General features: G+C 26.1%; 4 protein-coding genes across 4 annotated transcripts; 2 read left to right on the top strand and 2 right to left on the bottom strand.

Moving 5' to 3' along the window:
• Nucleotides 1–155: 155 nt before the first annotated feature.
• LOC129618891 (nuclear pore complex protein Nup93-1) lies at nucleotides 156–3,471 on the bottom strand. Its single transcript, XM_055533918.1, has 12 exons — nucleotides 3,257–3,471; nucleotides 3,135–3,202; nucleotides 2,904–3,084; nucleotides 2,611–2,793; nucleotides 2,444–2,557; nucleotides 2,253–2,386; nucleotides 1,818–2,193; nucleotides 1,389–1,749; nucleotides 1,199–1,325; nucleotides 1,027–1,146; nucleotides 402–957; nucleotides 156–330 (listed from the first exon to the last, which is right to left on the bottom strand). The coding sequence occupies exons 1-12, from the start codon at nucleotides 3,347–3,349 to the stop codon at nucleotides 211–213; spliced, it is 2,433 nt and encodes an 810-aa protein (XP_055389893.1). The 5' UTR covers nucleotides 3,350–3,471; the 3' UTR covers nucleotides 156–210.
• A 1,364-nt stretch (nucleotides 3,472–4,835) lies between these two features.
• LOC129618813 (uncharacterized) lies at nucleotides 4,836–8,261 on the top strand. The gene is made up of 5 exons (XM_055533826.1): nucleotides 4,836–4,961; nucleotides 5,039–5,193; nucleotides 5,279–5,584; nucleotides 5,639–5,843; nucleotides 5,912–8,261. Exons 1-5 carry the CDS (start codon nucleotides 4,901–4,903, stop codon nucleotides 8,125–8,127), a joined length of 2,943 nt encoding a protein of 980 aa, XP_055389801.1. The 5' UTR covers nucleotides 4,836–4,900; the 3' UTR covers nucleotides 8,128–8,261.
• A 157-nt stretch (nucleotides 8,262–8,418) lies between these two features.
• Nucleotides 8,419–9,534, bottom strand: LOC129618900 (ADP-ribosylation factor-like protein 2-binding protein). The gene is made up of 3 exons (XM_055533927.1): nucleotides 9,409–9,534; nucleotides 8,896–9,074; nucleotides 8,419–8,758 (listed from the first exon to the last, which is right to left on the bottom strand). The coding sequence occupies exons 1-3, from the start codon at nucleotides 9,532–9,534 to the stop codon at nucleotides 8,593–8,595; spliced, it is 471 nt and encodes a 156-aa protein (XP_055389902.1). The 3' UTR covers nucleotides 8,419–8,592.
• A 557-nt stretch (nucleotides 9,535–10,091) lies between these two features.
• Nucleotides 10,092–14,205, top strand: LOC129619138 (transmembrane protein 17A-like). The gene is made up of 4 exons (XM_055534232.1): nucleotides 10,092–10,381; nucleotides 10,441–10,544; nucleotides 11,010–11,123; nucleotides 13,893–14,205. Exons 1-4 carry the CDS (start codon nucleotides 10,339–10,341, stop codon nucleotides 14,133–14,135), a joined length of 504 nt encoding a protein of 167 aa, XP_055390207.1. The 5' UTR covers nucleotides 10,092–10,338; the 3' UTR covers nucleotides 14,136–14,205.
• The last annotated feature ends 343 nt before the right edge of the window (nucleotides 14,206–14,548 follow it).

Below are 14,548 nucleotides of genomic sequence, written 5' to 3'. Positions count from 1 at the left end.
CTTGTATTTATTACTGTTTTAGATACTATGGTAGATAACGCCTATTATGTAATTAGAAAATTTCTTATAAAGTTTTAAGTTTTTTTAACAATTTAAAACTACATGATTTTAATTTAAGAGTACATGTGTATATTGATTACTTCAATGAAACACAATTATTTAAAAAAGGAAAAATGCAAATAATTTTTTTTTATTATTTTTCTTGTACAATCAGTTCATTAATATTTCAATTTGTACTAAACGACTATTTGTATCTCCAGGCATTCTATATGGAACTATTCCGGCCATACTAGTTAGAGCTTTAGCTTTCTCTCTTAGATGTTGTAGTTGCTACAATAAAAAAAAAATTAAATTTATGTTAAACATTATCAAAATTTAGCTAAAAATGATAGGCATTTTACCTTATCTCTTCCTTTGTCAATATAAGATGCATTATTTCCTTTTATTTTTTTATATTCAATGTGTAGAATATCCATTGTTGCTAACAATATGTCAGGATAAACTTTACAAACTTCTCCACTCAAACGTTTAAAATTATTAACACAGCTTTCTAAATCATTCATAGATAATGGAACTACGTTTATATCTGCTAAAACTTCCAACGCTAACTGATAATTTTTTTCGTGATAATAATCAAAGAATGACATCAATTTAGTTAATAAACAAAATGTATTTAAAACTTGTGGATCACAATTAAATTCAGTTCCCTCAAGTCTTTCATTAAAATCAGATGCCACAATTTGTAAACGTTCTCTTAGAGAACCTTTTTTAGTTATTTGGTGTACAACTTGAGAGAGTAAAACGGAAGTATAACGTAAAGCATGTTCATAATCAGCAGCAATATCAAATAATTTCACTGCATCTTCAAACATTCCCTTCTTAACCAATTCTTCAGCTACCATTTTCGCAGCTTGTTTAGAGTCGAATTCTATACTCTCAAACTGATCAAAAAGTCCACTGACATGTAAAATAATAGTTAAACTTTAATATTACTTTCTATTCATTGCAAGTAAAGGAAATAGTTACCGTGATCGAATGCCATTTGGTTGCACTTTTCCGAATATTAAATCATAATCTCTGCATTCAATGGCTAAATCAGAAACACAGAGGAGAAATAAGTTTCTACCTTCAGGATCCTTCATATTTCTAAAATATTAAATTTTTATATAATCTATTCAAAAGAAAAGATTTGGAATACCTTAGGAAGTAAAAATATTGCATTGCCTCTGCTGGATTTGTGATTTCAAATTTTTTAACATACAACATTATTAGTCGAGCTATGTTCAATCTTCTCATCGGTATAGGATCCTCAATATCAACAGATACTGAAAGGTAAATACTATGAAATATAAATATATGTATTTAAAATTAAAATTTTTCCTACTTACATAACGGTTCTTGTACATTTCTTGGTCCTCCTATCATGCACAGTTCATTTAAAGCTAGAGCCATATGAACTGCATGCGTCCTATATTTTTCAGTTCTTGATAGAAATTCGATTGCTGCTTCAAACTGGCCAGTTAGAGCTAATACTTGAAAGTACAAATGCCTTTGATCTGCGGCATTAAAATGCTTTTCGCCGTACTTTTCCAAAATCATTGTTTGTAATCCAGAGTACGTTAAAATTTCAGTATTATCACTTGATTCCGATCTAAGTAGCGAAAGCTGAATCCATAGAAAGTCGTCAGTCGTTTTTGCAACTTCCAAATGCTGTTCAGATATATCGCATCCAGCAATTATGCAGTAAACCTAAAATTCAAGTGCAAATATAATTTTAACATGCAAATTATGCAATGAAATCAATCAGGATTCCTTACTGCTTTTTTGTAGGGATCTGTTGAATTTTTTATTTTGTTGCAGTACAGAAGTTTTAATTGATTTTCAAGTTTAGAATTTAATTTTTGTTCTGGCTTATGGAGTTTATCTTCTAAGGCTTGCATAAAATCTTCTTGCCCGGCACATGACATTTGCATGCATTTCAACGCTGCGGCAATATCACCACATCGTAAGCAATAATAAATCATTGGCCATAGAGGTTTACCCTCGATTAAACCATCTTGGAGGCCAAAACTATTATTCTGATTGAATGTTAAACTTACAAATGAAGAAACTAAATTAAAAATACTTGGAACTCCGCCACGTTGAGCTTCGCGTAAATTTCCAGATATAACTGTAGACATGTATAATTTATAACTAAAAATGTAAAATATGCTTTGATATTTTTGATTACCGAATATTTAATCTTATTTTACCGGTTTTCCAAATATTTTTTCGCTTGTTCTATAAATTGTGTCATTTGAGAACGACTTTTTATTGGATCTCTATTTCTAGATAAAGGGCCAACATTTACCATATACTTCATTATTTCCCACATTTCGGTGATTTTCTGTAGTAATTTTTTTTAGATATGAAACTATTTATCAATTTGTAACACGTAACTTACGGCATCATTAAAGGTCTCCACAATTTTCCCAAATTTCTGAACTAAATTTGGTCTTAAGACTCCTTCTATTACCAGTTTATTGTAATCGAACACTTCTCTAGCATACGCCATTTCCTAAAACGAAATTGTTGTTTACGAATATAAACGTTATACGAAATAGTTTTTACAATTCGGTCCAAACAAGATTTTGCACCAAGAGAGGTTTCATTTAAAACGGTTTGTTCTGGTATTTTTTGAATATCGATCCAGTTCTGGGAAGGTCCAACTAACGCATTTAATAGTTTAACTTTTTCTTGTCTCCAATCAGCTTTTATATGTTCCCATTTTTGTTTTTGTGCTGTTTGAAAAGACTAAAAAATAAAAATTAAAGAAAAAACAAATTGCGCATATAAATTATGTAAATAAATTTTGTATACCGGCCTACAATTAAGTAAAATTTTTTAAGTAACTTTAAACTTACATTTTTATGTACCTCCTCAATAACTGATAAAATTGCATTTTCTCTTTCATTTTTTAAAAAACTTTGTATGTCCGTATCTGTGATAGGGTCCAATGGTTCAAATGTCTTACGCGCACTCAATGTTTCCAATTTTTGAGAAATTTTCGGAAGATCAATCCCTTTTGATCCCAGCAAAATATGACTAAAATTATTATTTTTAAAGTTAAGAAAGAGAACTACTTCAAAACTTACGCTTGGATATCCTGTATATCTTGTGTCTGTGTAACACGAGAATGTAGTTCTTGAGTAGCTTGTAGAACCTACGAATATAACTAGATGTTATAAGGTAAAGTCAAAATGAAATAAATCTTTACCTGTGGTATGGTTCTTTCAACTCTAGGAAGATCTTCGCTTTGAATTTCATTTGTTAATTTTTGTGCTTGAGCTAACAAACTGTTAAAATCCATTTTTAATTTTATAATTCAGAACTAGCATGAATTTTTTTTAAATTTAATGCGCGGGTTAGCTCTGCTTCTTTTTAATGACAATACTATAAGCTATAAACAATTTACATTGCAATAAGAGTGTTTTAAGGTTATGAGGATTATACGATCTGAAGTATGTATCGTTTTTTGTTTTTGTTTGTTTTTATATATAAACAGTAGTACCCAAACTTAAAAGAAATTTTCTCTACTTAACGTTTGCACATCAAGCAAAGTTTAATAATTTTTTTAATTGTATGGAAATTTGATGAAAATTTGATGAACAAAAAACCAATCAAATTAAACAAAATCAGATGAGAAAAATAGAGTAGAATCTTGTCCAATTCTTATCAAACATTTGTGATCGAAATAAAATAATTAATTGGCGAGAATAAATATTTTTAGCTATTTTAAATTTTTCTAGCGCTATGATCAGCTGTTTCTGTAGTTTAGTAATTAAAAATTTCTTTTTATAGTTAGCTAAATTATTTTTTAAAACGTTTTTTGAACATTTATATTAAAAATGTTTAAAAAAGAATATTAGTTGGCGAGAGTTTAATTCAATTTATTATATCATTCAAAAAAAAAAGAACGCTTATGAAAAACAAAGAGAATATGAGGAGTTAAAGAAAGAATTTAGTATAACAAATGTAGAGCTAAATAATAAAATTGATGAAAAAGAGACAACCTACAATCTTTAATACTGAAATACTAGAAACAATTATAAGTAATTTATGTATGTATAATTTTCTTTGGTATTATAGTAACGATAAATTCATACATAGTACTTGTAGACAGTAAGTAATTCATACGTATACGAAAATATACCTACATATGAATAAAAAATTTAATTTGACAGCATATTTGATTAAACAAAGTTTGATGTGCAACCAGAGTTTCTCATGGCTGTCAAATTTTGCTTGATGTGTAAATGTTACCTAACATAACAGAAATTGAACATTAAGTAAAAATTGTTCTCAATTTTAAATTGACATAAAAACGTTTAATAATGATATATACTAGATGAAAACTACATTAAAAACCCGTTTCTATTGAGATTCGGTATGGATCTAATTCTAAATAACAAAATAAATTCTAGCTGCTTTGACTTTGATGCTTCTAAAATAGAAAATTAAATTGTTAGTACATTACATTTAATTGCAATTTTATTTTAATTGCATTTAAATGTAATTTTTCCTTGTACTGTCAATAATTAGTTAACAGCTTTTTAATTTTTATTTCTCAAATGTTCTTCAAATATTGAAAAAGCTTTATTTTATTTCGATTTTAAAATTGAATGCAATGTTTATATCACAACCAGTACTATTTATTTTAACATTTCTGCCAAAACCCTTATTTAATATATCAACAAATGAGGTTGACAATAAAATGACAGTATGAATTTCTAAGTTGCATACATTCATATACATATTACAATGTTTAGGTTATGATTAACAAAATAAATATAATAAGTAAAGAATGTTTATAAATTTTTGCTCTTTATTATTTTTTTCATAAACATAGTTTGATATTATTATGGTACAAATTTGCGATATAATAGCAGTAAAAGTTTTGAAAAATAATCAGGTTTTTGTGGGTAGATAACGTTAATATTATCTATTGTTGGGTTTTATTAATTTTATAAAAATTCTAATTTGTGTCCTGAAATTCCAGGTATCGGAAATAATGTAAGGTATTATTCGAATGTAACATATAAAGAGGTTCCATGGAGAATCAAGAGAAAGATACATGGAATAGATGTAGATGATGAAAATGATGTTGTTTTAGTATATGGCGAAAGACAATTTATTTTATTCAGTAATGAAAGGGTAAGAGTATTATTATTAAATTCTAAAATAGATTGAATCTATACATACATAATATGTATGTTTTCTATTAAACGTTTTTTTACAGAATGATTTTAAATTAATTTATTCAGGGAGAATTAATGATTGGATCAGTTCTGGAAAATTACTTCAGAATGATAAATTTTGTTTAGTGACTGGTCATTTGACTGCAATTGAATTAGAATACAATAGAGAACTGCAAACATGTACTATAATAAATAAAAGTTTTTGTTTTGATAAAACTACGTTGTATTGTTCTTCCATACTAGGAAAAACTTGGGATGATTTAATTATTTTTGGTGGCACTGCTATGAATGTAATTGTTTTCAGACCTCTATCGTCTAATATTATTCAACGTTTAAGTGGAAATAATGTAGGTATAATTTATTTAATTTAAAATATTTTTTTAACTTGATACTTTTTTCAGGGTGTAACCCTTTCTGTAGATGTTAGTGTAGAGTTTAATATTTTAATTACGACATCAGATGACAGATCTCTTAAAATTTATAATTTCAATATCCAGGAAAAAATTAGAGACGATTACATATGCAATAATCCTATTTCAACAGATTCTTTCATACAGAGTTACGGTCACACAGCTCGAGTGTTCCAAGGTAAAATAATAAAAAAAGGTAAGCAATTGAAAGTAATTTACTTGTTTTTTTAAATTTAATTTGATTTTAAATAATTACAATTCCAGGAAATGTACCGTACATTCTTACTGTAGGAGAAGATTCAAACCTCTGCGTGTGGAACAATAAAGGTCAACTTTTGTTTCGAAGGTTACATCATTTCGGTGCTGCTATTTGGAACTTAGATTATGATTATGAAAGTGGTGCAGTATTTACCACTGGGTCTGATGGAAATTGTAAAAAATATGACTTAAACTCTATCTTATCGAATATTTCTATTCAATCTAAAATTGAAACTATAGATTGTTTACAAACCCCTAGCGAAAATTCTATGAAATTGGACAAATTTGAAAAAATTGCCTTCTTGTGTAATGATAGGATTGTAGTTGGATTGACAAATCAAAATTTTTTGATGGTAAAAATTGGCAGTGAAACATGGGTGAAGATTGATCATTTACTTGAAAAAAAGACCTGCCAGGAATCATTGTTAAAAACAAAATGTTCAATTTTAAAAACATATAAAAACTTAATTTACCTAGCAGCTTTTAAAACTTTAATAATTATTGAATTTGATCCTGTTGCACACAAGTTTAGAATTAAGAAAAACGAAGTAGTTTCAAATAACTATATAAAATCAATATTCTTTTTGAATGACGATGAATACTTAGTATGCGATGAAACTGGAAATTGTAAATTATTTAATAAGAATTCTAATGAATATGTTGCAATTGCAGTCCCAAAAAGTAGAGAACCTTGGGTAACATGTGCATTTAAATTTGAAGAATATTTTTTGTTGAGCAACCGTCAGGGAAACCTCTTTTTGTACGTTTATGAAAATTCTAACTTTGTGCTTAAAAATTGTTTAAAACACGTTAATGGTAACTTTGGGATCACTAATATTTGTTTAGAAAACGATTTTAAAAATTTTGCAATTTTGAAAACATATGGTCATGATAATACTATAAAAATCATAAAGCTAAATAAAGGACTGCAAAACATTGCTATAATTTCAAGACAAAATATTCCAATTGTATGGGTAGAGAGAGTTTTTAAATTCTTAGAAGAGGAATACATAGCAGGGTTTAATTCAACAAGTTTCGTTGTATGGAACAAAAAGGATGGAGAGGTATTCAGTTTTAATTGTGGTGGTGGGCATCGATTTTGGGATTGTTTTATTAATGCTATAGAAAATACTTTGAAATTAATTTTTATAAAGAAAGGAAGCATACATGTTGTAGATACAAGTTTTAAAAATATCTCAAAAAATTTAGTTAATATAATTCAATATCGATGGCATATGAAAGAATGCAACGTACTAAAAGTAATAAACAATGAATATTTAGTATCCGGAGGAGAGGATAATATTTTAAAAATAAGTAAACTTGAGAAAAACGTTTTACAGTGTGAAAGAAGTTTAAATGTAATTCAAGATATGAATCAACATATTTCTAATATAAGAACAATTGAAATTTGCCATGTTTCGGAGGATTTCTTAATATTTTCCGCTGGAGGAAGAGCACAAATTTGTGTAAGTAAATTCAACACTAAGACGCTATTCTTGGAAGAAGTTTCTACTTTTATGTTAAGGTCAACAGACTTTCAGAAAAACAATAGTAATAAAGGAAAAATTGATTTTGATCCTGAAACTCGTTTTATGGCCATGGCATTATTATGTAATGAAAATAATGAAATTGAAATATTTTCTGGTTGTTCAGATGGTTATATTCGGAAGTTTCGTTTTATATATGGAAATATTAAGTTTGTTGATGGATTGTTTTACAATAGATGTATAATGCAAGTTAATATTATAAAAAATAAATTATTATTATCAGCTTCAACAGATGGTACCATTAATATTTGGAATACAATTGACTTTTCTTCTCATTCCAAAGCTCTATATAAAATAAAACATCATGAAAGCGGAATAAATGCTATTGATATTGCAGAAAAGGATAACCATATTTACATTATTACGGGAGGCGATGATCAAAGTATAGTGTTTTCTACAATTAAATATGATAATTGTACAAATTTTTATTTAATAAAAAAAACATGTTTTGATTTTCTACATACTGCACAAGTCACTGGAGTGAAATTTACTAATGATATAAAATATTTCTATTCAACATCTGTTGATCAAACCGTTTGTAAATTTTGTCTTGAAACTAATAAGTTAATTGAAAACAAATCAATGTGTGTAGCCGACATTAAGGGATTAGAAATATTACATGAAAATGATAAAATTTCTGGCGTAGTTTATGGCTGTGGTATTGAAAGTTTCTAAATAAATTATGTTTTATTAATGTGTACATATTATGTATGCTATAAAATATATATATATACACGTATTTTTGCATTTTATGACTAAAAACAAATTTTGTAATTAAATTTTTTATGTTGCTATTATCTAGACATTAAAATTACTAATGAGAAAATAATTCTTGTATTAATTGTTAAGATTTATTTTTCTTAAAACGAGCGATATTTTAGTACAATGTAGATCAGAATATATGCATATATTTAAAAATACCTTAATATCAAAACCTAAAATTCATGTAATATATTTTAACCTCTATTTAAAGTACGTATGCCTGCCCCCTTATATTATAAAGAACAGCTTTCTTGGTTGTAAAATTTTATTTTTCCAGTTTTTTTTTCGAATATTTTTATGCTGCGAAATCTGTGTTAAAAGTACATACATTGAATTAAGTTTTAATATATTTTAGTTTTGTAGCTGTGTTGCAATTGCTCAATCTGCAATATTAATTTTTGTTACAGAAAAAAATAAATCTAAACTATTGAATCTGCCATCTTTTTGAGCTTTGTAATCCAAAATTAAATCCTTGAATTTCACAAAATCAGAGAAGGATAGTAAAAGTTCAAATATTTCTCCATCCAAAAGATGTTTCTTGTTTCTAAAAAACAAATTAAAAATTAAATTTACACAAATTAAAATTCTTGATTAAAATTAGATGAATTACGAATTAAAACAAAATTTATAAATGGTTCTGTTTCAGGGTAATGTTTTAAAATGTGTGTATTGTATACTTACTCTAGTTCTTCTGCGAATTCTTCAATATCAAAATCAGGAATACGTTTTTGCAGTTCTTCAACAATGAATGCTTCAATTGTATTCGCGTATGTTTTAAATATTTCATAGTATTCTAATTTATTTTCTTCTGTATCTTCAAAAATTCTATAATTATGTTCAAGAAAACTGTTTTGTAAATTCTGAAAATTATAAAAAATATGGAAATAATGTTATTAAATAGCAAAACATGGAAATATATTAAATTGTGTGCATAATATTTTCTATATTGATTATTAAATATTATGTAATATTAAATATGATTATTAAATATCATTATTTATGTATATAAATAATAATATTAAATTATTATTTATATAATAAGGATCAAACAAGATCTGATAATGTGTGATAGAAAAATTATTATGTTTGAAATTAAGTTAGCTATTAAAATTAATAAAAAATTTAACTTGGTATAAAGTAGCTGACTAGATAAACTAAGTATAAGATATCACAATTTACTTAAATTCTTTTTACCTGAAACTCTTCTTCAACAACAATGTTTTCGATTTCTCCAATAATTACATCAAATTTATCACTGCAAGGACTTGTAAGGAAAAAACTGAATTCATTATCTTCCAAATTACTTCCCAATGAACTCATGATTTTTAAGTTTGAATATCTTTTTAATTGCTCTTAAACTTGTAAAATTTAAAATCGATATTTAATAAATAGCAATATTTTATTTAATTAATAATTATTGGACATTTATAAATTAATAAATAATTATCAAATATAATTATTAAACTAATAAACCAAAAAAGTATTTTTTAAGAAAATGTTTTCAAATTGATTCGTTTCTCCTGCATAAGATTTATATACTGACATATCTATATATACACTCATAAGTACATTTTCATATAAACCTACATAATGTAAGTATGGATATGGAAACGAATAATAGTTATATGTACATATGTACATAAATGCATACATGCATGTAAATAACCTTATAGTTTCCTTGGATATGTCCCCATTAATAATTAAATTTTGAAGCAAGTCCAAAACAAATATGGTATAGTAGCAATTCACATAATACAAAATATTAACATATCAAACAATCTATTGATTCAGTTAAGTGGTCTTTGATAAAATAGAATTTAAAAAAAAATAATTTTCAGTCAGATTTTAGATTTCTTATAATAAAGAATGAAAAAAATTATATTTCGAAAAAAATTATATTTCGGTTAGTAAAAGTGGGAGTGTTTTGACAAAAATAAATAAATATAGTGTTCATATAGTCGAAATTAACTTGTAATTTAATAGCTATTTCTGTGCGAATAGTATTCAACATTACCATGATATGAATAAGGAGTTTTTTTTTAAACCTAAGTTTGTTATCCGAAATTCATTTATGTATACATACATACATACATAATTACTAAGAACACATTAGAAATAATAATAATGAATAAGAATAACAGTAAAAGAAATATTGATAATCTCAACGGTATATTTTTTTTAAACCATGATTTACTTCAAAATAAACATGATAATTTTATTTTTCAGAGAGTCAATATAAGGCCAGCTTACTTTTACAGATGTTGCTGTACTGTAATGTTTATATTTCTGGCACATGGGTAATGTGGTATGGATACTACCTGTTTTACAATGTAAATATTTGTTGAATGCCAATATGTATATTTAGTTGAACTTTGAAAAGAGGTGCCAAGATAACCAATTGGCAATTTTTTTGTTTCGATCACTTAAATTTTTCAAGAATTGTCTATGCAGGTGCAATATTACCTCTGTTCTCTAAAACTGAACCTAATTTTTTGAATATCATTCGGTGATTTCTACTAACTTATATTAAGTTAAGCAAAAAAATTGTTAGGCTGTCCTGTTTAAATAGGACTTTTTTATTTTTCGTGTCACTTCTGATAGAGTTGCTTTGTGTATTTTTTATACAAGAAAAAAAGATAATGTAAAAAAAAACTTGTCCAACCAAGCTGCTTTCGACAAATATTAATAACGAAAATATCGAAAGATTTCTTAAAATTCCTCTTTTTAAAGGTCAACTATATTAAATTTAAACATGTTAATCAGATATTAAATTTTGTACAATAATTTATATTAAGGCAGAAGATTTTGCAAAAGTCCAAAAACTATTAACAATTTCTGGGTTTATAATATCAGTGCCTGCAGAAGGTCTTCGATTATATTTAGGATATTCAGGAAATTTATCAGGCAAGGTATGTATCTGTCAAGTTATTTATCAATTAGATTTTTAAAACTTTGTTGTTGACTGGGATAAAGATTGTTTCGAATTTTAAATCCCCGACAATTCCTTCTAGTTTTTGGGTATAAAATTTTAGATTTAATTATTTTAAAATTAGTCATAAATATAAATTAATATTATCATTTTAAGCACTTAAAGTCGTCTTTTTAAATTTATTAAAAAATTGAACACCACTTTGAGTATATTGTATTTTGACTCAACTTGCTTACGTACTTACATACTTGTTTATTGATTTACATGTGAAAGTCACACGTGTGTAATTTTGAACTTAATTAAAAATTTTCGAGGTCAATTACAAAAGGACTGTGTATACATATATGTGTATACATATGTACAAAACGTATGTGAACATACCGTGTATAATTATTTTAAAGGTCTTTAAGAAATTGATAGTAGTATAGAGTAATGAATAAGTTATAAAATTTTAATAAAGCAAGGATCTTCAGGTATAAAATTTTTATTTATTCTAGCATGTTTTATGGAAATGTAAAAAGCTCCATTCGTGTCCTGCGATTTTTTTCCCATCATAATAAAATTAAATGGAACCCATTAATTAACTTATAATAATAAAATTATTAACTTACTTATAATTGAATAATGGTTCATACATATGTATGTACGTACATATGTAATAAAATAACCCGTGTACATACATTTATGTTCATGTGAATCTATTGTGGAATGTCATAGTAGGTTGTTTGTTTTAAGTAAATCTGTGGAAATAATGTAAGAAGGAATAATTCGGCTAGTTTAGTCAAATAAATAAAAATAAAATTGTTAAATAAAAATATAAACCTCGAAAGTTAAACTCGAAATTTAAAAGGTAATTTTGCCAACAGATTTATAAGTTTGAATAACAAAATAATCATAGATAAGAAAGATGTCTAGCTAGATCACATTTCTAGAAATTTTTTTGAATAATTGGGTTGCTGAAATAAGTTTTTCACAAATACATACATACATATATTGAAACTTTACTTATTTTGTGAAAGTTCTAATTAGAATTTTGATTTTTTGAAAAGCTGATGTTAAGTTTGGTACCGAATTCGCATTTTTTAAAATTATCTTATTAGCGTAACCGGTACAATTATTGACACTCTGAAAAATTCATAAAGTTGTTGACACCCAAATTGCAGTAGTGCTTTTCGAGTATATTTAAAATTATTAATCACAAAAATTAATTGCGGATTCTAATTATTTTAAATTTTCTTCATTCTTTGTTTATTCTAATATAGTAATTTCTAAGGTTCCTGCGATGTTTTTAGTGTAATTTTTACACTTTTTAAATAAATAAATTTCCAATTTAATATTTATATAATCCAAATGAGCAAAAAAGTTATTTAATTGTTATAAAAGCAGGGTGTCAATAATTTGTTGAATTTTTTCTGAATTTCTATTATTAACATGGGGTGTCATAACATATTAATTGCATAGTATATATAATAGCTATATATACTATGCAATTAATTTTTAATATTTTTATTTTACATTTGATAAATTTTAGTACATATATGATTATGAATGAAAATGTTTAATTTCCGTTCTGGTTTGTAATGTAGTACTTTTCCCTTCAACAAGGAAAAATACTGCTTTTGAAAACAATCTATATATTGTATGTAGCTACTACATTATTAAAATTACTTACAAAATGTTTCGAAGATAGTATATTTTTAGGATGAAAAAAATTGAAATAGGCGTTAACATAATGATCGAAGTTAGGGGTTAATTGCATTAGTTAAGAAAAATATTTATATTTTTTAAATGGCATTTCTAGAAATTTAGAAAAGCTTGCAGTTTCGGAAATGTAAGGTAGTAAAATTTGAAATTTTACAAAATTTTCAGAAGAGATAACTTCAAAAGGGGTGGAGCTGGAAAGAGATTTCTTCTTACGAAATAAACTATTTATTAGTATATAAAAACTGCTAAATTTTTAGACTTATACAACCTGCGGTCTAGAAGAAAAACGAATTTTCGATAATGGCTTATTTTAACGGTCATTTTGTTTTTTTGAAATTCAAATATGGTATACAGCTGCCGAAGAAGGCAGCCACTACTTTTCTGCGTTTTCAAAACTTAAAAAATGCTTATGGGATCGTTACAATAAGTAGTTTAGGGTTTTGAAAAAATGTTTTTAGGGTTTTGGAAGGCTATAACTTTTAAAGGGATAGAAATAGGTAAAAATTTTCTTCTATGGAAATAAATATCTAGTAAAGATCTATGAACGGTTTTTTGCCATAAGGTTTGTAGAAGTTTTAGAAACATGCCCGTATAAACAAAATAATAAGCACATTTTTTTCCAATTTTTTTTTTGAAAAAGTGCTATTTAAAGCTGCCTAGAAATATGTTCGTATTTGTTGAAGCTCCGTATTTACATAGAAAATAGTATTTTAATACACAATACCAGATTTAGATAATTTTACATCTTATTGCATTAGATAAAGGAAAATAATTGCTATTACAAAAGATTTAATAGGTCACGACTTAATGTAATGGAGAACTTAAAAAAAAAACTATTTTTAGAATTTGTGTCACGAATTACAGACTTTTTTAAAAATTGAAATAAGTGTACAAGTAACATTTTCATAATCTTTTCCAGCCGTTAGCTTAATTAATAAAAAAATTTGTTACAATTTTAAAATGAAATGGGTTAGTTGTGTACTGATCACACCAGATATTCAATATTAAATACATATCTATTAAGATATTTCTTGAATATTTGCAGGTATCAGACTTAGCTGGATTTTGGATAATATCAGGATTAATTCAATTACCTATACATTTATATTTATCATTTACTACAGAAGGCCCAATTATATTACGTGTTGCAACATATATAATATTGATGTTTTTAATTTGTGAAACACCAGTTGGATTCATCGTGTCAAGGAAGTTGTCTATTTATCAAGCTCAATTATATCATATGAAATTGCTACATTCAAAAACAAATGCAAATAAAAACCAATAATATGTATATACGAAAGTATTAATACTTGGTAATTAAATTATAAGACCTTTTAAGTTTACGAACTAATATATGCATAATATAAATACACTTAACACAAATTACAATTGTTATATAAAATGGATTTAATAAAAACTTTTGAACTTATGAACTTGCCTAATTCTGAATCATATTGTCAGTATTAAAATATGCTGGCTCTCTTAGTAATATGAAAGTTTTTGGATCTTAGTCTTTAGTTTAATTCATTATGTGTAGTATGGTTTAAGCAGATACATACAATACAACATACAAAATTTTGCTTCGGTGTTAGCTTATACTACAAATATGGGCCTAAACAAACATTGTTAGAATAGTACTTTATTAAAAGAACTGTATGTAAATGCTCTCCCAGTATACACATAGCTGCGTATTACGTA

The sequence above is a fragment of the Condylostylus longicornis genome, unplaced genomic scaffold, assembly GCF_029603195.1.
Source record: "Condylostylus longicornis isolate FDR11 unplaced genomic scaffold, ASM2960319v2 ptg000010l, whole genome shotgun sequence".
Lineage (NCBI taxonomy): Eukaryota > Metazoa > Arthropoda > Insecta > Diptera > Dolichopodidae > Condylostylus > Condylostylus longicornis.
This window is presented reverse-complemented; position numbering and strand designations above follow the sequence as displayed.

Excerpts from the sequence above, each read along its gene's own strand:
- LOC129619138 (XM_055534232.1), top strand. The coding sequence starts at position 10,339 with ATGAATAAGAATAACAGTAAAAGAAATATTGATAATCTCAACG. Across the intron at positions 10,545-11,009 it reads GATACTACCTGTTTTACAAT|GCAGAAGATTTTGCAAAAGT; the intron begins GTAAATATTTGT and ends ATTTATATTAAG. Across the intron at positions 11,124-13,892 it reads CAGGAAATTTATCAGGCAAG|GTATCAGACTTAGCTGGATT; the intron begins GTATGTATCTGT and ends GAATATTTGCAG.
- LOC129618891 (XM_055533918.1), bottom strand. The coding sequence starts at position 3,349 with ATGGATTTTAACAGTTTGTTAGCTCAAGCACAAAAATTAACAAATGAA. Across the intron at positions 3,085-3,134 it reads GATATACAGGATATCCAAGC|TCATATTTTGCTGGGATCAA; the intron begins GTAAGTTTTGAA and ends TAATAATTTTAG. Across the intron at positions 2,194-2,252 it reads AAAAAATATTTGGAAAACCG|TTATAAATTATACATGTCTA; the intron begins GTAAAATAAGAT and ends TTACATTTTTAG.
- LOC129618813 (XM_055533826.1), top strand. The coding sequence starts at position 4,901 with ATGGTACAAATTTGCGATATAATAGCAGTAAAAGTTTTGAAAAATAAT. Across the intron at positions 4,962-5,038 it reads AAATAATCAGGTTTTTGTGG|GTATCGGAAATAATGTAAGG; the intron begins GTAGATAACGTT and ends CTGAAATTCCAG. Across the intron at positions 5,585-5,638 it reads AACGTTTAAGTGGAAATAAT|GGTGTAACCCTTTCTGTAGA; the intron begins GTAGGTATAATT and ends TACTTTTTTCAG.
- LOC129618900 (XM_055533927.1), bottom strand. The coding sequence starts at position 9,534 with ATGAGTTCATTGGGAAGTAATTTGGAAGATAATGAATTCAGTTTTTTC. Across the intron at positions 9,075-9,408 it reads TTGTTGAAGAAGAGTTTCAG|AATTTACAAAACAGTTTTCT; the intron begins GTAAAAAGAATT and ends TATAATTTTCAG. Across the intron at positions 8,759-8,895 it reads GAATTCGCAGAAGAACTAGA|AAACAAGAAACATCTTTTGG; the intron begins GTAAGTATACAA and ends TTTGTTTTTTAG.